Source organism: Camarhynchus parvulus, chromosome 1 (genome assembly GCF_901933205.1).
Source record: "Camarhynchus parvulus chromosome 1, STF_HiC, whole genome shotgun sequence".
NCBI lineage: Eukaryota > Metazoa > Chordata > Aves > Passeriformes > Thraupidae > Camarhynchus > Camarhynchus parvulus.
The window spans coordinates 2,799,013-2,821,604 of NC_044571.1; the positions used below are offsets into that span (position 1 = coordinate 2,799,013).

Here is a 22,592-nt window from a genome sequence, read left to right on the forward strand (position 1 = left end):
GCTTGTGTGGGGCAGGTTTGCACTGCTCAGGGACACTGACAGCCCTAAATGCTGACATGGATCTTCCAGGGAACTTCGGGAGTGAAGCTGCAGAGACTTGGAGCTGCAAGAATCAACTGCTCCTGAATCTGTTTGGGAGAAGCAGGACCTGCAGAACCAGGAGGGATAAGATGGAATCATAGTGTGGTTTGGGTCGGAAGGGACCTTAAAGTTCATCCCATGGCAGGGACACCTCCCACTGTCCCAGGCTGCTCCCAGCCCCAGTGTCCAGCCTGGCCTTGGGCACTGCCAGGGATCCAGGGATGGAATTCCATCCCAGCCCCTGCCCACCCTGCCAGGGAACAATTCCTCATTGCCAAGATCCCATCCAGCCCTGCCCTCTGGCACTGGCAGCCATTCCCTGTGTGCTGTCCCTGCATCCCCTGGAAATTGTCTCTCTCCAGCTTTCCTGGGGCTCCTGCAGGCCCTGCAAGGCCACCCTGAGCTCAGGCCAAAGCTTCTCCTGTGCAGGTGAACAATGCCAGCTGTGCCAGCCTTTCCTGCCAGCAGAGCTGCTCCATCCCTCTGCTCATTCTGGAGCCTCCTCTGGGCTCTCTGCAGCAGCTCCAGCTCCTCCCTGCGCTGGGCCCAGGGCTGGGGCAGCTCTGCAGCTGGGAAATCACCTGTGGGGCACAGGGACACAATCCCAATCCCTTTCCTGCTGCCCACACTGGAGCTCAGCCCCGGGGTCGTGGGGCAGGTCCAGCTCTCACCCACCAGCACCCCAAGTCCTTCTCCCCCTCCACATGGGAGGGATAGGATGGGATGTGCTGGAAAACTTGTCAGGGGAAGGTTGCAAGCCATGTTCTCCGGTTCTCTGCTGCTCCTGGCTTTATCTCCTGCATTTGCATTTGCATAAGCACCAAGTCAGAACAGAAGTTGAAAATCTCCCAGACAGCAGTGATTTGAAATGCTGCCTGTACAACTTTGCTGAAATATGCATGGAAGGAATTTCAGCTAATACATTATGAATTTTGGTAATGCCACGTCTCTGGCAACCTCAGATACAGATCATGAACATGAATATTTAGAAAATATTCACACAGTGAGGGCTTGGGCTCTGCTCCCAGGGCACAGGGACAGGAGCAGAGGGAACGGCCTCAGGCTGGGCCAGGGCAGGCTCAGCTGGGCCAGCAGCAGCAATTTGCCCATGGAAAGGGAGCTCAGGCCTTGGCAGGGGCTGCCCAGGGAGCTTTGCAGTGCCCATCCCTGCAGGTGTGCCCTGGAGGTGGCACTGAGTGCTCTGGGCTGGGGACAAGGTGCCCATGGGGCACAGCTGGCACTCCATGGGCTGGCAGGGCTTTGCCAGCCCCAGGGATCTGGGGATGCTGTGAAATCTGTTGCGTGTGTCTGTCTGAACCTGCCTGTGCACACACCTGTGTGTCACACAAATGAGATTATATTTTTTTGTAATCACCCCAGGGTTTGATTTTATAATCACAGAGGATTCTGTCTCGATGCACATTGGAGATAAAAATATTTGTATCAATTTTTTCCTTTTATCCCTTCAGTTCCTGTTTAGTGACTCTCTGTTCCTAATGCATTTATGGAATGGAAACGAATGATTTCATGAGCTATTTACAGGAAAAACCTTTAAAATAATACTTAAGGGGGATTTTTTCATGGAAGATTTTCTTTATGATATCAAATTGGAATAAATAATTGCACGCTGTACAGAGCAACAATTCCTTTCTGTCATGCTTTTACAGCCTTCATAATATTCATATCTTTAAAAAATTGGAGTGATAACTTTCCTGTGGTGCCTTCCATCAAGACTAGTTAGAACATATATTAAAATGACAGTTCATTAGGGTGTTGCCAATGTAGCTGCAAAGCTTTCTATCATTTTCTGAACTGTTATTGCTTATATAATAAAGCTACCAGGAAATAATAATCTTCATGTCACACTCTGCTCCTGGGATGGATTTATTGAGGTGAATATAAAGTAATGTGAAGTAATGATTACAGGATAGAAAAACAAGGAGTTGCCCCATCAGTCTTCTACATCACTAAAGATGAAATGAGTGCTGCAGTAAAATAATACTGTGACAACTTTGTCACTTTATTCTCAAGATGGTGCTAAAGGACTGTGAGCCATTTAAATTTGGGGGCTAAACTGCCAAAAAATCGCATATTTTGCTTTGTATGAACTGATGTAACAGAAAAAAAAACTGATTAATTTCTGTTTTAAAATGTGTGTGTGTGTGCTTGGAGTGACACCAATTGGCTTTGTCAAACAGACTTTCCTCACACTCAAACACAGCTGAGTCCATCAGGTGACCAAATTTCATGATCAATTTAAGATTAAACTCTTAATACATCAAAAATTCTGCACCACTAATTCAAACACGAGCTAAAACCACATGAACAGCCTGGATTTTGAGATGAAAATGCAGCACAGGTTGTAACAGTTGAATAATTGCTGGGTTTTACCATGAAGGCCGTGCTAACGAGCAGCACTCAGACCTTGTAGCTCCAAAGGTTCTGGTGCAGCACCCTCGGGAGAACCCATGGAGAGGGCAGAGCCTCTGGCAGCTGCTTTAGCTTGGATTTGAGGACATTTATGGCTGTTTCTCTCTGTAAAATAACCAGCTGGCCTGCTGCTGTTGGGTTTTTATGGGAGCAGCCCTGGACTGGGGGATAAATCCCATCCCATCTCCAGTGCTGTGCCCGCTGTCACCCAGGGCTGTGGGTGGTGGCCCTCACCTCACTGTGAGGAGAGAGGGATGAATTTCCTGCCCTGGAGGCAGGGAGAGATGAAAAATGTGAAAAATTCAAGTGTTTCCCTGCTCTGCCTGTGAGAACACATTCCCAGGGATTCTCCTGGATGGCTTTTCAAAGGCAAACACGTCTCCCACTCCTCTGCCTTTGATCTTCCATCTCCAGCAGGCAATTTAACAACAGCCTCTTGATTTATTTGAGTTTATGAAGACTGTTTTCTTTATTCTTACAGGACTAGTGGGCAGAAGCAGCCCAGAAACTCTGCCCAAAATGAAAGAGAGGAGTCTGATTTTCTCTGTGTGGGGAACACAGAAGGTGCTGAGGGCTCCTCTCCATCCCTGCAGCAGGGACAGGTGTCTGCTTGAGGGAGATCAATGATCTCTGCTGCTTCCTTCCTCCCTGGTTGTCACTTTCTGCCCATGTTGTCACTTTCTGCCCATGTTTTATATCCCCAGAGAGGCTGTGTTCTCCCAAATCCATCAGCAGTGGGTGCCTTGTTCCAGCACCTCACTAGGGAGGATGAGGAGTCTGATAAGGAATAGATAAGGTCATGAGTGGTCACGAGGGCCATGTGCTTTCTTCTGCCAGAAACCAAGCCAATAAGGGAGTGAATTCCTCAGGGCTGTGGAATTAGAAGCTGATACTCAACAAAGGCTCTTCATTAATGGGAGCCAGGCCTAATGGGCTGGGCCAGAGCTGGCAGCAGAATCAGATCAGGGTTCAGCAGTATCTCTGAATGGTTTGGGTTGGAAAGGACCTTAAAGCCCAACCAGTGCCACCCCTGCCATGGCAGGGACACCTTCCACTGTGCCAGGCTGCTCCAGCCCCAGTGTCCAACCTGGCCTTGGGCACTGCCAGGGATCCAGGGGCAGCCACAGTGTCCTGGGTTACAAGATATGGTTTGGGGCTGTGTGTTCTATCCCCATCTGTCAGAGCTGGGGCAGCTCTCTGCTGTCCATGGGGCAGTTTTTTCTTTATCTCTCCCACAGCCAACCCTCCCTCCAGGAGATCTCTGCTGTCCATGGCCACTGAGTGTCCCTGCAGGGCTGATCCAATTCCAGCATCCCATGGGGAGATGCTGCGCCCAGGGGAGGAGCCAAGCATTCCTACCTGGATCCAATCTGAGCCTGGCACAGCACAGCAGCCTTTGCCCCCTGCATTGCCAGAGGAGCAGCTTTCTGCTGCCCTGCATTGCCAGAGGGAGCCCAGGCCCATCTGCAGCAGCCCTGGAGCTGCAGAGGAAAACTCCCCCCTTGTGCAGGATCCCTGCTCCAGCAGCAGCACAGCTGGCACTGCAGGAGGGCTGAGCCCCCATGGGATGGGGCTGTGCCACCCCCTGACACACAGGGGGCAGGGCATGCTCTGACTCTGGCAGTGGTTTGTTTTATTAATGCATTATTTATTTATTTTTATTTTTTCCCCAATAAAAAACTGTGATTCCTATTCTCATATCTTTGCCTGAGAGCTCCTTAATTTCAAAATTATAATAATTCAGAGGGAGGGGGTTTACATTTTCCATTTCAAGGGAGGCTCCTGCCTTCCTTAGCAGACACCTGGCTTTTCAAGCCAAGACACGCAGAGCTTCTCTGGGCACCCTGTGCCAGGATCTCCCCACCCTCCCAGGGAAGGATTTTTATATATATGCCTATATATATATGCATTTGTATAAATCCATTTCAGACACTGAAGAAAAACTTTGTGGCCATGGTAATGGCTTCCTTTTAAATGAAAAAAAAACCCCACAGAACCAGGTCTTTAATTCCTAGTACATCAAATATTACCTCTAGTAAGAGGAAGAGAATTGAGGAGATTATTAAAGCTTGAAATTACTGAGCTGTTTGTAGAAGTAGTTAGTGAATGTGGGCAATAATCTGTTGTTTAAAAAGCAAAATCCCCAAGGATCTGGAGTCCATGTGTTCGGCATGCAGGCATGGGGTGTCTATCTAATAGATTAATATTTCACAGGCCAAGAGCAATTTGCATGACAGACTGTAAATTAGAATGGCTCCCAAACCAGCCAGTACAAATGGGTTCTGAGCAGTGCGAATCAATAACAGACAGTTCTCTAACAGCTTCCCCTCTGCTGGGGGCTCACAAAAGCTCAAACACCACATCTGTCGTGCTGTTGTCACCTTGGGAATGTCTGATAAGACACATCCCTCCCACATCTTTGTTCTCGTCAATTCTTTGACATTTTTTGTTGAAAATCCTGGCACAGAAATGTGCAATCCTATGTGGAAAATTCAGCTCCTCCCTGTCTATGCCTAAGAAAATAAAATTTTTTATATACAGGTGTGCAGCTGGCATTTATTGGAGCACAGTGACCTCAGAGCCATGATCAGTGGTGATCATGGAGAGACACACTGCAGATGAGGGCTTCCAAAGGGACACAAACTCTCTGTTTTCCTGTGTCCCACCTACAAAGCATTCACTGGAGCCTCTCCTCTCAAAGAGCTCCTGCTCAGTTTGGTAATGGCATCTTTAATTTGTTTGTTCTCATCAAGGAGTCCATGAGCCCCTCCTATGCTTTTGTAGATCTGTAAAGAGTTTTCTGTGCTTTTCTCTTGCTGATCCTCAGCTCCTGTGCTCTTTCTCCTTGGATCTCATTTATAAGCACCTCTTATTTTCTTCTTTTTCTTTGCTTGTTTTACAAACTCGTGCTCATCCCCACTGATCCTGCATCCTTCTCCTATGATAGGATGAATCTTTTTGTCATTTATTTTGTCTGAGTTATTATTAAAAAACCAGCTTTCCTCTCAAAAGAACCCAACTCAAAACACCACAAAACCAATTAAAAATCCCAACAGCTCCACTCTCATCAGCCTGATCCCTCTGTTCCAATAATCATGGAATTCCAGAATGGTTTGGGTTGGAAGGGATCTCAAAGATGATTCAGTTCCACCTTCCACTGTCCCAGGCTGCCCAGTGTCCAACCTGGCCTTGGGCACTTCCAGGGGTGTGGAATCCACAGCTTCCCTCTACATTTGGTCCCTGTTCGTTATCCCTCACCCCAAAGCCTGATGGTTTTGAACAGTGAGTGATTTAATGCCATACTTCTATTACCTGTACTTTCAAAGAAGTGTGGATTTGAGGAGGTTATCCATGTGGAAATAGGATATTAAGATTCTCACCTTTCTCTTCCCTCCTTGCAACTTTCTCTGTTTCTGTTGGCCTGTAATTAATTCTCTGAATTTTAGTTTAATTTCTTTCAGGTCTATCTGACAGCTGAATATTAATATGCCTGATAAAGGAATTTTTACTCTCCTTCTCTCTTCCAGACCTCTCTCTTGTCTTCATTCCCAGCTCTGGCTGTTGGTGTGAACAGAGGGCTCTGTTATTTCTGTCTCAACAGCACTTCACCATTTCAGCATCATCTTTAGTTCCTCTGCTTTCCCTCACTCTTTCACTGCTTGCTTGGGTGTTCTTGTATTTTTTTTCTATCTGGTCACATCCCTGGGACTGCTGTAATGCAAACTCTGTGTCACACACAGAGGGGGAAGCACAGTCTGCAAAGCTGCTGCCAAGATATCCCTTTCCTGCTTCTCTAATCCCCCTCCACTCTTCCCTGCCCCAATGGTGTTCCCACCTTTTCTGCCCTCTGCCTGTATTTTTTTTTCTCTCTGAAGTTTCTTCTGCCTTTCAGAAAGCACGAGGAATCAGATCCTGCTTTTAGAGCTGCTCTTTTACAAGTGTTTTCCCTCAGGAGAAGTCCCATCCTAGGGAATCTCCAGGTCCCTGAATTACATTTTGTGCTCTTCCTTGTGAGTGTGAACTCTCTGCTGCAAGAGCTGCATTCGTGGCTTGCCACAGTATTGTGACGGTGTTCACAGGGGTCTGAGGATGAGGGAAGAGATGAGGATCTGACTCCATGTTTCAGAAGGCTTGATTAATTATTTTATGATATATATTACATTAAAACTATACTAAAAGAATAGAAGAAAGGATTTCATCAGAAGGCTAGCTAAGAATAGAAAAAGAAAGAATGATAACAAAGCCTTGTGGCTCGCACTCTCTGTCTGAGCCAGCTGGGCTGTGATTGGCCATTAATTAGAAACAACCAACATGAGACCAATCACAGATGCACCTGTTGCATCCCACAGCAGCAGATAATCAATGTTTACATTTTGTTCCTGAGGCCTCTCGGCTTCTCAAGAAGAAAAATCTTAAGGAAAGGATTTTTCATAAAAGATGTCTGTGACAACAGTATAGTGTGATTGTCTGATATCCTAAAAAATATAAAACTCTGATGGATGAGTGGCGTGGAAAAGAGGAGGAAAGAGTGGCTGGGAAGTGAAGTATCCCCAAGGACAGTCACAGCTGCCTGGTCAGTCTTCTTGAACAGGTTCTTTCTAAGCTTCAAGGCAAACACTATGGGTTTATCTGTGCATAAGAGGAGTGCAGAAGAGGAAGAAACAAAGCAGCCTTTTATTTTTTTAACTCTGCAGCAATCCATAGATGCTTGGCTGCGATGGGCTAATATTAAAAAGAAAGCACATTGTCGCACTCTTCCCACACCTCCGAGCTACAGACTGAGCCCTACAGAAGAGACAGCACTCCCTAACATCTGACTGGAGCACATTGGCTTTCCTGTGCCAAGAGGAGGATGGAAATGGTATCAACACCTTGCTTTAAAAACGCTGTGAGCAAAGATTAACACAAAAAAAACTCCCCAAAAAAACCAGAACAGAAGAAGGCGGCTTATATTTGGAGCTCAAATTGTGATTTACACTGACAATTTCAGTGATAAGCAATTTCATTGCTTTACTTTTAAATTTTTTAAAATTCATTTTAGAGGGTTTTACCTCTTAGCTGTCCCTGAGGCCGTTAATTACCTGGAGCACAGCAAAGCACCAGCAGCTCTGGCAGCACTGCCCATTCTCCCTTTCCCATCTCTAAAAGCAAGATGTGCTCTGAAAGTAGGAGATAAAAGCCTTCCTCCTTTCCTTGAAATTTCCTTTCCTTTTCTTTCCTTTCCTTTCCTTTCCTTTCCTTTCCTTTCCTTTCCTTTCCTTTCCTTTCCTTTCCTTTCCTTTCCTTTCCTTTCCTTTCCTTTCCTTTCCTTTCCTTTTCCTTTCCTTTTCCTTTCCTTTCCTTTCCTTTCCTTTCCTTTCCTTTCCTTTCCTTTCCTTTCCTTTCCTTTCCTTTCCTTTCCTTTCCTTTCCTTTCCTTTCCTTTCCTTTCCTTTCCTCTTTTTTTCCATTCCTTCCCTTTTCCCTTTCCCAGTTTCCCCATTCCCCTCATTCCTCACTGTTCCACATCCCATTGTGATTGCTCACCACTCACAAATCCCAGTCCTTCCCCAGATCCTCCCCCCAGCAGATTCTGCTGTTTCAGTTCCCCAACATCCCTGGCTATATTTAGCCAATTTGTCTAACTGAGTAGGGGAAAAAAAAAATCTTTACTTTCTGTAGGGAATACCAGCAAAGCAGCAAATATTGCCATGGCAACGAGCCTCTCAATCCATCAGGCTCCTGCAGTATCTAATACATAATCTGGAAGGCAGGGACTGGCGTGGAAAAATGAACATAACATATTGGCACTTCAGGATTTAATATCCCTTCCCTGTGACCTTAATTAGCTCACCTTATTTGGGGTAATTATCCAATTTTGGAGAGCAACTTCTCTTTTATTTGGCTTTCCCGAGGAAAGCCAATGTGTGATCTGCCTTCATTAAAATGCAACTTTTGACTTTTTCCCCACAAACATGCCACAAAATGGGAGTTTCTATAGTAACACACAATGCAGGCTCAATTTGAAATTATAATCTTTTGATAAAAATGAGTTTCCCCCAGCCCCCTTCTCTATATATTTCCTTTTTCTTAAAAATTTGGTTTTGCCACTCTGGTTTGCCTCTTCTCTGTTCCTAAGGAAGTTTGAAAAGAGTTCCTTAAAATGAAAAAGCACTGCTGAACTTAAAATTACACATTCCCAGCCCTCATTTTCATTTGTACATTATAAATCTTATATCATTTGGTAACTTTTTCACCTCATCTTATTCTTCAATTATTAAATTTGTTTGCTATGAGTGTTTTATCCCATGGGAAAAAGAGAAGTGCACTGCAAGGATTGTTAGAAAGGCCTTATCAAGTTTAGTGATAGGCCTTGCATTTTTAATCTGTTTTTTTTTTTTTTTAGATAAATTCTGTTGTGGGGTCTGTTTATCACTCATTCAATTAAAAAAATTTAAAAGAAATTAATCCCTGACCAGTTTCAATAACATTTAAGAATAATTTCCAGGCATTCTGCTGCTGAGTGGGAAGATGTAGATCCATAAAATCTTTTGTCAAGGCTTTGGAAGTGGAATTGGGAGGGAAGGAGAAGAGAAGGGTTTGATTGGAGTTGGGATGTCCAAAATAGGATCTTGCAGGAGTGAAATGTTTCATGGAGAGCCAACCTGGCCCTAAAGTTTTCCAGGAAATCCACAACTTTTCTGGATAAGCTCTTGTTCCCTGATATACCTGACTAGCAATCAGTGAGGTCACACCTCACTGGGATCTACGCCCTCAAATTTATTGGGATAGAGAAATAATTTAGATAAAGAATAATTTAAATTAAATAACTCTTGTTCTCTGATATACCTGACTAGCAGTCAATGAAGTCACACCTCACTGGGATTTACCCACTCAAATTTATTGGGAAAAAGAAATCCTTTAGCAGTGTTCATGAACCTCTGCCTTTCCTTTTCATGTTATGATCATGGGCACCTGATCAAATTAGGAGGCAGAGAAACAGTAGGAGTTTTTCTGTTCACTTTCAGGGGGTTTGTATGCTGCTTTTCAAGATTTCAGTTTGAAACATTACAGCCCAGCACACATGATTGAATGGATTCTAAAAATACACAGCCTTCACCCACAAATTAGTGCACCAGCATGAGTTACTTGTGCCTGAAATAGTAATACTCCCCTAAATAATAATGTTATCACCAAAAAGACACTCAACTGCATGCAAGAGCAATATGCCATAGAAAGCTAACTTAGCAGGAGGTCTGGAGATAGTTCTGTTCTGCTTTATTAAAAAAAAAAGAAAAAAGAAAATTTGCCAGTACACCATCCAGGAGATCTTAGAGGAAATTATTCTTTACCTGTCATTAAAAGAACTACTCAAACAACACTGAAACACAGAGCACAAGAAGAAATTTAAACTGCCACCCAAACTGTCAAGTGAAAGTATAGGTTTTAAACCTCAACAAAAATGTGCCATTTCTAAGGACAGGGAGTGATGTTATTTGTTGTCCTTTGGTTTGCAGGTAGGTGAGCAAATGTTTCATGACACATGACATGACTTCACTGTGTAGGATCCCAGGAGAAACAGAGGAATCCTGTGATGTAGAGAGAGCAGGCTCAGCCTGACAATGATAAATATGTCAGACAGTGACAATCATTGTGTGATTTAGCTCTTGTGAATGAAGGAAAATGGTAATTGAAAGTGTCATGATTTGGAAGCACAATCGTCTCCCCATCACTCATCGTCAGGCAGTGGGAGGAGAAGGCAGCTTCCCTTTGTTCCATGGGTGAAGTGGGAGCTGCCTGGAGCCATGGAGGGACACTTGGAGTCGGGCAGGAGGGTCAGATCTGACCTCCCAGATCCTGGAATCTCGGAGTCCTTAAAGCTGGAAAAGTCTTCCGATGTCACAGAGTCCCAGCTGTGCCCCATGGGCACCTTGTCCCCAGCCCAGAGCACTCAGTGCCACCTCCAGGGGACACCTGCAGGGATGGGCACTGCAAAGCTCCCTGGGCAGCCCCTGCCAAGGCCTGAGCTCCCTTTCCATGGGCAAATTGCTGCTGCTGTCCCAGCTGAGCCTGCCCTGGCCCAGCCTGAGGCCGTTCCCTCTGCTCCTGTCCCTGTGCCCTGGGAGCAGAGCCCGACCCCGGCTGTCCCCTCCTGGCAGGGACTTGTGCAGAGCCACAAGGGCCCCTGAGCCTCCTTTGCTCCAGCCTCAGCCCCTTCCCAGCTCCCTTGTCAGTATTCAGGACACCCCTCTGGCTGTCCTGGACTGCCATGACCCCTGCCAGGGGGCTCAGAGACCCTGGCTGTCACAGACATCTTTTATAAAAAATCCTTTCCTTAGGTTTTTTTCCTCCTAAGAAGCTGAGAGGCCTCAAGAACAAAATGTAAACAATGGTTATCTGCTGCTGTGGGATGCAACAGGTGGATCTGTGATTGGCCCATGCTGGATGTTTGTAATTAATGGCCAATCACACTGAGCTGGCTCAGACAGAGAGTCCGAGCCACAAGCCTTTGTTATCATTCTTTCTTTTTCTATTCTTAGCTAGCCTTCTGATGAAATCCTTTCTTCTATTCTTTTAGTGTAGTTATAATGTAATATATGTCATAAAATAATTAATCAAGCCTTCTGAAATATGGAGTCAAATCCTCATCTCTTCCCTCATCCTTGGACCCCTGCGAACACTGTCACACCTGGCACAGAGCCCAAGGTGCCTGTGGCTTTGATTATGACCCCTGGAGCAAGTTACCAACCTTATATGAAGATCGGCAAGCCATGACAGCTTAAGTAGAATGAGAGTGAATTTATCACAGGGTGAAAAAGTAGATTTTTGGGGTTTTTAGAATGAGGGTTCAGGGGGCAAGATGGAGGGATCTGGGCATGTCCAGCCTTTCTCCTCCTTCTTCTTGGCCTCCATCTTCTGCTGTGATGGTGGCACTTTTAGATTGGTTTAGAGTAGAAGCTCACTGTCTAACATAGGTGATAGGTATTGGGAAGTAATTGTAAACATTGTACACGTAGTTTTTAGTATAAAAAGATAACACTACCCCGGGAGCAGGCAGAGTGCCTGGACTGTCCTGCTGAACGGACCTCAGCGGGACAGGAGAAAAAATTGTATAGATAAGGACCAATAAACAACCTTGAGACCATGAAATGAAGCATTCTGACTCCTTCTTTGAGCGCCTGGCTGGGAAAAGAGACTTTAAAAGAGACCTTCTAATGTATCTTGGGGTCACCCTGAGCAGCAAGAGACCCTGAGACACCCTCAGCCCCTCCTGGGGCTCCAGCCCCTTCCCAGCTCCGTTCCCTGCCCTGGACACGCTCCAGCCCCTCCAGGGCTCTCCTGCACTGAGGATTTGAAGTGCTGAGGCACCTCAGGGATGTCAGGGGGGCAAGGAGAATTTCACCTATCTGAGGAACTTCACCACCAGCTGTGTCTGCCCTGAAGGAGCACAGGGTTTTATTTTGGATGAACTTTTCTGTTTTGCACAATTTTTCTTACAGGTATGTGCATTTATAAATGTACTTAAGGAGGGTGAGGATGATAAAGTGGGGGGAGTTCAGCAAAGAACAGCCAGGACTGCAGGCTCTGGGTGCTGATTTGGATTATAAAATCTAACAGGCTGATTAGAGAGAGGTTCTGCAAGCTGGCAAATGTTTGAAGAAGGGAGATAGGGGAATTATTTAGGAAGAAAGAGCAATCTCTCATTGCGTGGCAGAATTTCAGCGCAGCGCCAACAGTGAGGATCAGCAGGTGAGCACAGCTGTGTCCTCCTTTTCCTGCAGAGAGAGAAGCCTGTGAGACATTCCTGGGCAGGAACAGCAGAGGGAGGAATGCTGAAATCAGGGATTGACTGATGTGGAGGAGCAGAACAGCCCCATTTGCCCAACCCCTGCCATCCCTGCCTCTGAAAACAGTGCTGGGCTCCCTCAGAAAGGGACAGATCTTGCAGGTCTCTGCCTTCTTGTTGGTTTCTATTTTAACAGCTCTCTCACTGTGGGGAATGACTCTCACTGGAGTCTTTCTGGTTTTCTCCTCCATGTAGTTCAAAATATTTTATGGTGAAAGGAATAGTGGTAAATAAAGTCAGAAGAGGCTGAGCTGCGAGCATGGGCAGTCACTCAGCAATAACACTTTGTATTAATGTGTTCTGTGCACACACTTGCAGGCATTATTTGCCTTTAATATGGGTAATATTGTCCCTGTTATCCCCTGTCAAATGTTTGGAGAGCAATGAAGGCAGGTGAAAAATACAGAGAGAACATAGTCCAGCTTCAGGGATTAATTTAATACCTGATTAAAAGGCAATTAAAAGACATCTGTCCAAAACACCCTGAAAAAAAACCTTTCTCTCATTGTTTATATTGGAAAGTGCAACTGGGCCCTTTTTCCAATGAAGTTGGACATTTCTCTTTCACATCAAATAGTTTATGTTGCCATGCTCTATGATATTTTCCAGTCATCGATTCCGGACACCTTTGCAAACAATTTTCAAAGTCCAAGGTTTTAAAAATCCAATACTTTATGGTGCTACTTGTTTAACAGCTGTACTTGTACATCTCAAATGCTTTTTTTTTTTCCCCTGGTTTGTTTTTCCCTCAGCTGTTGACTAGCATTCTTTGCTGTCCCTCACATTCTATATCCTAGAACTAAAATCCATTATGGTCTTTTCTCTGCTTGATAAGGCTGATCCAAGACAGAAAGGTTTCTACATCTTTCAGAAACATTGATCCTTTTTCTCACCCTTGAATTTGACTCACTTGCTCGCTGTGGAGACAATTGATTAGACATTTTTAATGACTTTTTTTATCCTGAGTGAGTATGAACTCCCTGCTCTTTACAGGTGGAAGCTGCACTTCCAGCACTGTGTAATATTCACCTCTCCGGCTGAAGAAGTTGGTTGGCACCTCTGGAAGATTTAAGTGGATTTTAAATAAAATCCACAGAAAAATCTCTGCATTAGAAGAGCCTTTAAATTATGAAACCAAGCCCCAAATAGAATCATGAAATGGTTTGGGCTGGGAGAGACCTTAAAGCTCATCCAGTGCCAGCCCTGCCATGGGCAGGGACACCTTCCACTGTCCCAGGCTGCTCCAAGCTGGATGTGAACACTTCCAGGGATAGTTAAGGGGCAATTCTCCCTGGCCCACAATTGAACATATATTTATTATTTGGGTATGATGAGAAAATGATGTCTCAGTAAATGCTTAAACCACTTAATTGACATTTTTTACCAAAGTCCTCAAAATCTGGTCCTTAAAATCTGAAGTGACTTCAGCTTTCATTATTAAATTTCTACACATGCTTAAATTAATTATAATTTCCAACTGCCTTGGGCATATATTTGCCCTCTGAAGAAAATTTCATTCCTAAGTGTATCTCATACCACAACTCATCCAGAGTCACAAGTTTTCCCTTCAGAAGATGTTGGTGCAACAGGACCATGGATTGGGATCCATAGAGAGCAGTGTCCTGGGAAGCAGAAAAAGTGTTTTATCTAAAAATGCTTCATCTTTGTACCTAAACAACTTAGATGCAGCAGGGAATGAAATCCCACTTTGTCCTGGGAAGGATGAGACTGGAAAACCCAGCTTGACTCTTCTGTGGGGCACAGGAATGCAAAGAACACTGAGAATTTTGAAATAGTGGCAGCCTGACTGCAGCCTCTATTTTAGAAGCGGGTGATTTAGCTATGGGTGACTTGGAGCTAATAAAAAGAAAGGAAAATATATATAAAAGTGAACTACTTCTGTTTCAAGGAGAAGAAGTCCAGTGTAGCTTATAAGTAATCACTGTTCCTAACTAGAAAACCAGAAATTTTTGCTTCATTCATAATTCAGCTCTTGGTTATCTCATCCCTGAGATTTGGAATTTAATTTTCACAAAGATTTTTAGCTTAGCCAAGGAATATTAGCAGCACTATCAAAATTTAATATGTTTTTGAAAAATCCAAGCTTCTAGAATCAAATGATTTTGTGAGACTCTTGGTTTTCATTTGGGGAAAAAAAGCCAACCAATTTTTGTCCTTCACACTTGCAGAGAAAAGGTAAAGATAAGGCCCTTAAAAGCTCAGAGAATGCCAAGAAAATGCTCTTCACAATGTTATATAGCCAGGACTGGAAATGCTGTCAGTCATCTTCCTGCCTAAGACAAGCTTCCTTTATTAATTATTGCATAAATAAGTTCACAGCTCTTCTAGGCCCCTGTCAGTGCATCACTGAGACAATCAAATTCTTGCTGTCCTGCATAATGAATTCCTGCTGTAGAATTTCGTTCTCCCCTCAAACCTGACCTTTGCCTCAAAGAATAAACTGTTTTTTTCATTTAATAACAGCAGTGTCCTTTCTGTACTTTTGATTGTATGCATCAGCTGATTTCTGCTGAAACAAGCAAAACAACACCAATAATAAAACCATACATATTCTGGTTACTTGTAACTCAAATTTGACCAAAGATTTAGGGAGTTAAGTTGGAAATAAATGTTATCAACCTACATAAACAGTATTGAACCAACAATAATTACATGTATCACTTCCATCTGCAGCTTAATATTTGGTACAAAACTTCTCTTCCAGTAATAACTGTAACAACAGAACATGAGATAAGGAAAATGCACATTGTGGGAGAACCAGCCTTCCTATTCTGCTCCTGGTACACCTCAAAAAAAAAAGAATAACCAGATGATATTTGGATATTTTCAAAATGACTGCCCCAAGCACAGGCAAATAAATGTCTTTTTTGAATAAGTTTTCCAAGTGTTGTGGAGTTTTTACTTTTGAATTTTGCACTTTGTAACAAATGGGCGTCACTTGATACCGGTGTAAAATGCTGAGCTGGAAGTTTGTCCTTAGCAGCTTTCTGAGAGTGAATAATCAGGGCTCTGGAGTGAGGAGATGGAAGCCAGGCTTTAGGATCAGCTCTCAAAGGCCTGGTTCTGTACCTGCACAGGGGACTGTGCTCACACAGGGCAGCATTGCTGCACCACTGACTGCTGGGGTGGCCATGGAAAGGTTAAAATCACAGAATCACAGAATGGCCCTAAAGATCATCCCATCCCACCCCTGCCATGGCAGGGACACCTCCCACTGTCCCAGGCTGCTCCAGCCCCAGTGTCCAACCTGGCCTTGGGCACTGCCAGGGATCCAGGGATGGAATTCCATCCCAGCCCCTGGCCACCCTGCCAGGGAACAATTCCTCATTGCCAAGATCCCATCCAGCCCTGCCCTCTGGCACTGGCAGCCATTCCCTGTCACTTTCATATTTTCTGGAAAAATCCCCTTGCCCAGGATTTCTTCTCCTGGGAATATGAGAAGCCTCAGAGAAAAAACATTATCTCATTTGCTTCTCCTTGTTTTGCTGCTTTGGAATGTGGCTGGAGATTGTTTACCAACTGTTTGATTCATTTCATGTGAATTGGTTTTACTTAATGACCAATCACCATCAGCTGTGTTGGACTCTGAGGAGTCAGTCACGAGTTTTTCATTATCATTCTTGTTAAGCCTTCTGATGTATCCTTTCTCTTTCCTTAATATAGTTTTAGTATAGCATAATATGATATGATATGATATAATATAATATAATATAATATAATATAATATAATATAATATAATATAATATAATATAATATAATATAATATAATATAATATAATATAATATAATATAATATAATATAATATAATATAATATAATATAATATAATATAATATAATATAAATCAATCATATAATAAAATAATAAATCAGCCTTCTGAGAACATGGAGTCAGATTCTCATCTCTTCCCTCTTCCTGGAGACCCTCACAGACTCAACAATTCCCTGGGTGCTGTCCCTGCATCCCCTGGAAATTGTCTCTCTCCAGCTTTCCTGGGGCTCCTGCAGGCCCTGCAAGGCCACCCTGAGCTCAGGCCAAAGCTTCTCCTGTGCAGGTGAACAATGCCAGCTGTGCCAGCCTTTCCTGCCAGCAGAGCTGCTCCATCCCTCTGCTCATCCTGGAGCCTCCTCTGGGCTCTCTGCAGCAGCTCCAGCTCCTCCCTGCGCTGGGCCCAGGGCTGGGGCAGCTCTGCAGGTGGGGAATCACCTGAGGGGCTCAGGGACAGACTCTCCCCCTAAATTCCTGCCAACAATTCTTTAGGTGCAGCCCAGGAAACTGAACAACAGGCAAAGATAGAAGGTCTAGTACTGGAGGGAAAAAAGGTGGAAGTAGGAATTTTACAATGTCCTATAGCCAGAGAGAAGGTTGGATATGTATTTGCTATAATGTCCCATACAGCAAACATTCTTACATGTCATAAAACACTAATTCAAAATCATCAGAACTGCTCAAAAAATTCCAGACTACCCTGGCACATATAAATCTGGAAATGCTGTGATTTTCAAGTAACTCAAAGCAGAAACATTTTTTCTCTTTATAAATTCTCCCTACAAGTCTGACAGGGACACTTCAGGCTCAGACACCGCAGACAAGAAAAAGAAACCTTTAGGGAAAAGCACTTCATGATAAACCAACTCTCTCCTGGGGTTTGTCTGCTCCTGAAATTCCTTCAGCTTGGCTTATATTCTTTCTACCCTCCCTGAGTAAAATTTGTGGTATCCATAATTCAGAAGGTTTTATCTGGAGTCATCTGAGGTCTCAGTGTTCATCATTTGGAAATACATCCACGGACATTTGGAGCTCACATTTTTGTAACAAATTAAGGAAGAACCTTATTTTAAAGCCGCTCTGCTGCCTCTGGCTGTCCTCAGGCAGGTGTGTGTGTGGAGTGGCTGGGCAGCAGAACAAACAGAGCTGGTCACTGCTGGTTCCCTGCTGGGGGAGCAGATCTGAGCTGGATGTCAGTGTCAGACACCCAGCCCTGCCCATTTCCCATCCCTTCCCAGCCTGGAGCAGCTTCTCTCTGCTCATGGCACACCAGATCCACATTTCTGCAAAGCTGAGAACTTTGACAGCCTCAAAATGACTTTTCTTAAAGACACCAACATATTTGGCTACTCACTAAACACCTTGTAGTGCTCATTCCACAAAGCATTCCCAGTGAGGATCATTCCTAAGGACTGGAGAGTTCTGTAGAGGATGATTCTCTAAATAAATTTTTTTTTATATGTCCAAATAGGTCAGGATGAACATTTGATTTCTTCCTCTGCTGTTAAATATTTGCTCTCCTACCTTCCCTGCTTGGATTTAGCCATTTGTAGGCCTGGTGATGGCGTTTGGGTTAAAAATGATCACTGGGGCATGGGGAGCTCGAGAACAACAGGGAAAGAAGAAAACAAAAGTTGCAAGGAAAATAATTTCATTCTTGGCTTCCTCGATGTGCTCAGCTTTTAAGTATTCTGAGGTTATATGAGGAAAATTGACTAATTCAAGCTATAAAGAAATTTTAAAATGCATATGGATTTTAAGGCATTATAAAGGAATTCTTGGACAGTTCCCTGGGGCTCAGGGTAATTGTGGTGGCTTTCTATTAATTCTGTGCAAGAGTTGTAAAATAATAACTTGAGGCAAAGAGTGGTGTTATTTGGTATTCATTTCTGCTTCTGTATCAGCTCTTAGGGACTATCCTGAAAAATTTAGCAGAACATTTCTTGCTAGTTTGTACTTTAACTGTTGTATTAAAATGATTTTCCACCTCACTTTTTTTTTTTTTAACTTTCAAGGAAAACAGATCTCAAGTACAAGGCTCTGTCATGATACCTCATCTCCTTCCATCACCATAAAAGTTCTATGGAAAGAGGAGAGAAAATAACAACAATGCAATTTTTTCCTTACCAATGTTCCCTTCAACGTGACAGAGCCTCTGAGAATGGAAATGCAAAATGTGACAAAAATACAGACTTATTCCTGCTGGCAAAAAAAGATGTAACAGCCTTGGAACAACCTCTGCATCAGTGCTCCCTCAGTCTCCCTCTTAGTGTGTGGTGTGATGTGAATCTCAGGTCCAGGGGCTTTGATTAGTGCAGAAACATCCAGAAAATCTTTATGGAGGAGAAGGGGCAGTGAGCAGTGCTTGGCAACTTCAGCAGGGTGTTCTGAGAGAGAGAAAATACAGAGCAGTGCAGGGAAGGGGATTGATTTTTCCTGGGGCTGTGCAAAGAACAGAGGGAAGAGAGGAGAGCAGCTCTTGGGCGAAACAAGAAGGCAAGTAATAATTCTCTTATATTGGTACCACGATCAAGCCATTTCTCCAGGTCTCTGAAACCCTCTCAGGCCTTGAATGCCCTTCTTTATTTTCTCAGTTCCAAGAAAATGGTCCTGCAGTCCAAGCCAGAGGTCCATTTGTCCACTCCATTTATCTCATTTTACTCTGCACCAGCTTTAAGATAAGAATTTTATTTACACCTTGCAACACTGTCTAGGATTTATTAAAAATAGTTTAAAATGCAATGAAACGATCTGAAAATTTCATAAAAGCCTTGCATGAAGTATGAAAAAATCCTCACACAAAGCAGCAGTAAACCCTTTAAGCATCATTCTGTCTCAAAGTTAAGTCAGATAAAATAATTGGCAGGACAAACACAATGAAGGAACTGCACAGGGCGTTTTTGGGGTTTGTTCCCAATCAGTTACAAAGTGTCCTGGGCCTCAGAGCACTCAGAGGGTCTGATTGCTTTCCCCTAACACTTTTTGGCACTATTCCTTCACCTTGTTTCAGAAGGGTTGTGCAAAGTCCAGCAACTCCCTAGTGAACAGGGGAGATATTATTTATCTGCTTCCACCTCTGATAAGAGGTTCCTCCTTTGTTCCATCCATCAGGACATAATCACACAACAATCCAACATCCAGCAGCACCTGATGGGGTCCTGGGATGCTTCTAGGGGTGACACTGGACATCCACAGGGATTAAAGGGATTAAATATTAAATTATATTACACTGATGCTATACTAAATTACATACTAAGAGATACTACACTAAAGAATATTATACTAAAGAATACTAAAAGAACCCCTGTGAGTGTCTGAGACAGCCAGGACACAGCTTTGACCCAACTGGCCAAGAAATCAAAACAACCTTCACCAGTGTCCAATCAACAAATCACTTTGGGTAAACAATCCCCATAACACATTCCACACGTGCAAAAACAACAGGAGCAGTGAATGGAGATAAGAATTGTTTTCCTTCAGCTTCTGTCTTTCCCAGGAAAAATCTATCTTTCTGTAGTCTCTGGTTAAGCACAATGAAATGTTTCTCCCTTTTGAGTCCCATTTAAGCTTCCATGAGCTTTGGAGCTGATAAATTTTGGGTAAGAGGCAGTGATCTACCAGGATTTCACCCTAAATGGTCTCCAGATTTTGTCCACAAATGAATTATCCAGCCTGAATCTCCCAGCTACAAAAGCTTACAGCCACTACTCCATTACCTAGATCCCAAAATATGGCAAAAATACAAAGTATTTCTTGCTGGGCACACATTTAAGACAACACAAACCTCTCAAAAACCAGAGAAACCAACTGAAAGCTTTCCAGATACATCTCTGGCCATAATTCCTGTTGGATGAATGTGGCACAGGCAACAATCCTGAATAATTGCACTGGATTTAGAGTGACCTTCTGTAAGCTTGTAAAGGAACATATGAATCAAGTAAATTAAGCACTTATTAAATCCACAATTAGTTGCATTCTATTTAAAAAAACCCCTCAGGCTTACAAAGTCAAACATGGAGCAGGTTCTTTGCTGGATTTAAGCCCAAATAGATGTGATTTAAGCAGTGCATGAAGAAAATAGCAGCCCTTGTTCTGGGGATTCCTATTTTCTTTTGCTTTATTTTTTTTAGGAGTGGAATGATTTATGATGAATTTGGGAGCAAAGGCAGGGCTGAATGAGATCCCTGGATGCAAGCACTGCGTTCTGGGTTTGTGGCTTTATGAGAGGGAGGGGGACAGATGGAAAAGGAAAGTGGTTGAACTTCCTATTTGTACTCACTCATCGACTCTGTCAATTTGGCCATCTCTGTTTCTCTTTGGGGCTTCTCCTGGGGGAACAGACAAAATGAAAAACAAATATAGATATATATATTTATGGAATAGAGAAATAGAAATACACCTGAGTGCAAGTGGCAATGTGAGGGGAGGATATTCATCCATTATATATTTCTATTTTATTTTAGGGATTTAACTTCACTCCTAAATAGCCTGAACCTCTGTGGGCTTTTTTTTTTTCCCTTGTAATTTCTCAATTTTTCCTACTATGAACTGTCAAGCTTGTATTTATTTATCTGTGTGTATCTAGCTGGAGAAATTGAAATTATTCAATCAAAGTGATAACAGAGGAGGAAGTCCTCCCGTTTTTCACTGTCTCCTAAAATACTCCAGTGTGTTAGGCCTTCCTGACAAAAGAGCAACCCACAAACCTCTTACACTGCAGGAAAAAAACACTGATTTGGAAATAAATAGATTTTCTATGGGAGCTGGAGTGTGTGGTGTGGCACTGGACTGATGCTGAGATGAACTGAGATACTTGAGAGACTCCCAAGCAAAACTGCTGGTCTGTTTCTTGTTCCTTGCATTATTTTCTTTTAATTTTTTTTTTTTTTTTTCGTTTCAGACAATTGTAGCTGAGACAGAGAAGCTTGGTCAATCAAGAGCTCTTGAGTTTGGTGAAAATCCAATGTCTCAAAGCACAGCTCAGCCAGAGCTGTGGAGGCTGGGCCCAATCTCCTGATTTCAGAGCCAAAGTTTGGGCTGAATGAAAACTGCAAAGCCCTTGAAAGTCCAATGAAGTGGTTTTGGGAGGATGTGGTGGGGCTGTTGTGACCCCTCTGTGACTCCTCACCTCCCCATCCCGTGTCAAGGCTGTGAGAGTGGCTCTCCTGGCCCAAGGGTGAGCAGATCTCAGCTTTTTTTCCCTCAAAAAACCTCAGTAAGGCAGAGAATTTCCACAAAAATGTGACTTTAGTGGGCAGTATCCCCAAACAGAAGCTCCTTATCTCAGCTCTGGGACAAGGTGCAGGATTTTGGTGACCTTCAGGAGCTGCTGGAGTGGCTGAGGACAGGAGTCAGAGTGGGGACATCTCCCTTTGACTGGGTCTGTGCTAAAAATGGCACCAAGGAAAGGTACTGGCTGAGAATACACAGAATTCACAGAATTCACAGAATTCACAGAATTCACAGAATTCACAGAATTCACAGAATCCCTGGGTTGGAAGAGACCTTCAAGACCATCGAGTCCAGCCCAGCCCCAACAGCTCAACTGAGCCCTGGCCCCCAGTGCCACATCCAGGCTTTGTTAAACACACCCAGGGATGGGGACTGCACCACCTCCCCGGGCAGCCATTCCAGAACTTTCTCACCCTCGCTGCAAAAACCTTTTTACTGCTATCCAACCTGTATTTCCCTTGGTGCAGCTGGAGGCTGTGTGCTCTGGTTGTGTCAGTGCTGCTGGAGAAAGAGCCCAGCCCCAGGTGAGCACAGGCACCTTTCAGGAGCTGTGCAGAGTGATGGGGGCAGCCCTGAGTCTCCTTTTCTCCAGGCTGAGCAGCCCCAGCTCCCTCAGGGGTTCCTCACAGGGTTTGTGTTCCATTTGCCACGAATTGTCCCTGCCAGGTGTTATTTGCAGGACAATGTGCCTTTCCAAGGCCCTTTGGGTGTGACATGAGCAGACCCTGCTGCAGGGGTGCCAGGTTGCTCAAGGGCAGGATCATTTCGTAATTCCAGAGGAGCTGAGGTCTATCCACCTCTACTTCAGAATTCCAAATTCCCTGAGGTTGGAAAACCTCTGCAAGGTCACTTGAGGCCAAGATCTGCCCCATGGGCACCTTGTCCCCAGCCCAGAGCACTCAGTGCCACCTCCAGGGCACACCTGCAGGGATGGGCACTGCAAAGCTCCCTGGGCAGCCCCTGCCAAGGCCTGAGCTCCCTTTCCATGGGCAAATTGCTGCTGCTGTCCCAGCTGAGCCTGCCCTGGCCCAGCCTGAGGCCGTTCCCTCTGCTCCTGTCCCTGTGCCCTGGGAGCAGAGCCCGACCCCCCCGGCTGTGCCCTCCTGGCAGGGACTTGTGCAGAGCCACAAGGGCCCCTGAGCCTCCTTTGCTCCAGCCTCAGCCCCTTCCCAGCTCCCTCAGCTTCCCCTCACAGCCTCTCCTCTCTCCTAAATACCTTATCCCAGTCCTGGCT

The 22,592-nt window shown here is 44.3% G+C and overlaps 1 protein-coding gene across 1 annotated transcript in view; it reads right to left on the reverse strand.

Moving 5' to 3' along the window:
- Window positions 1-22,592, reverse strand: part of KCNJ6 (potassium inwardly rectifying channel subfamily J member 6) — a 168,306-nt gene that overhangs the window by 92,971 nt on the left and 52,743 nt on the right. The window contains exon 2 of the mRNA XM_030948862.1: window positions 20,406-20,454. Coding sequence (XP_030804722.1) covers window positions 20,406-20,430 — 25 coding nt within the window. The 5' untranslated portion in view covers window positions 20,431-20,454. The remainder of the gene's footprint in view (window positions 1-20,405; window positions 20,455-22,592) is intronic.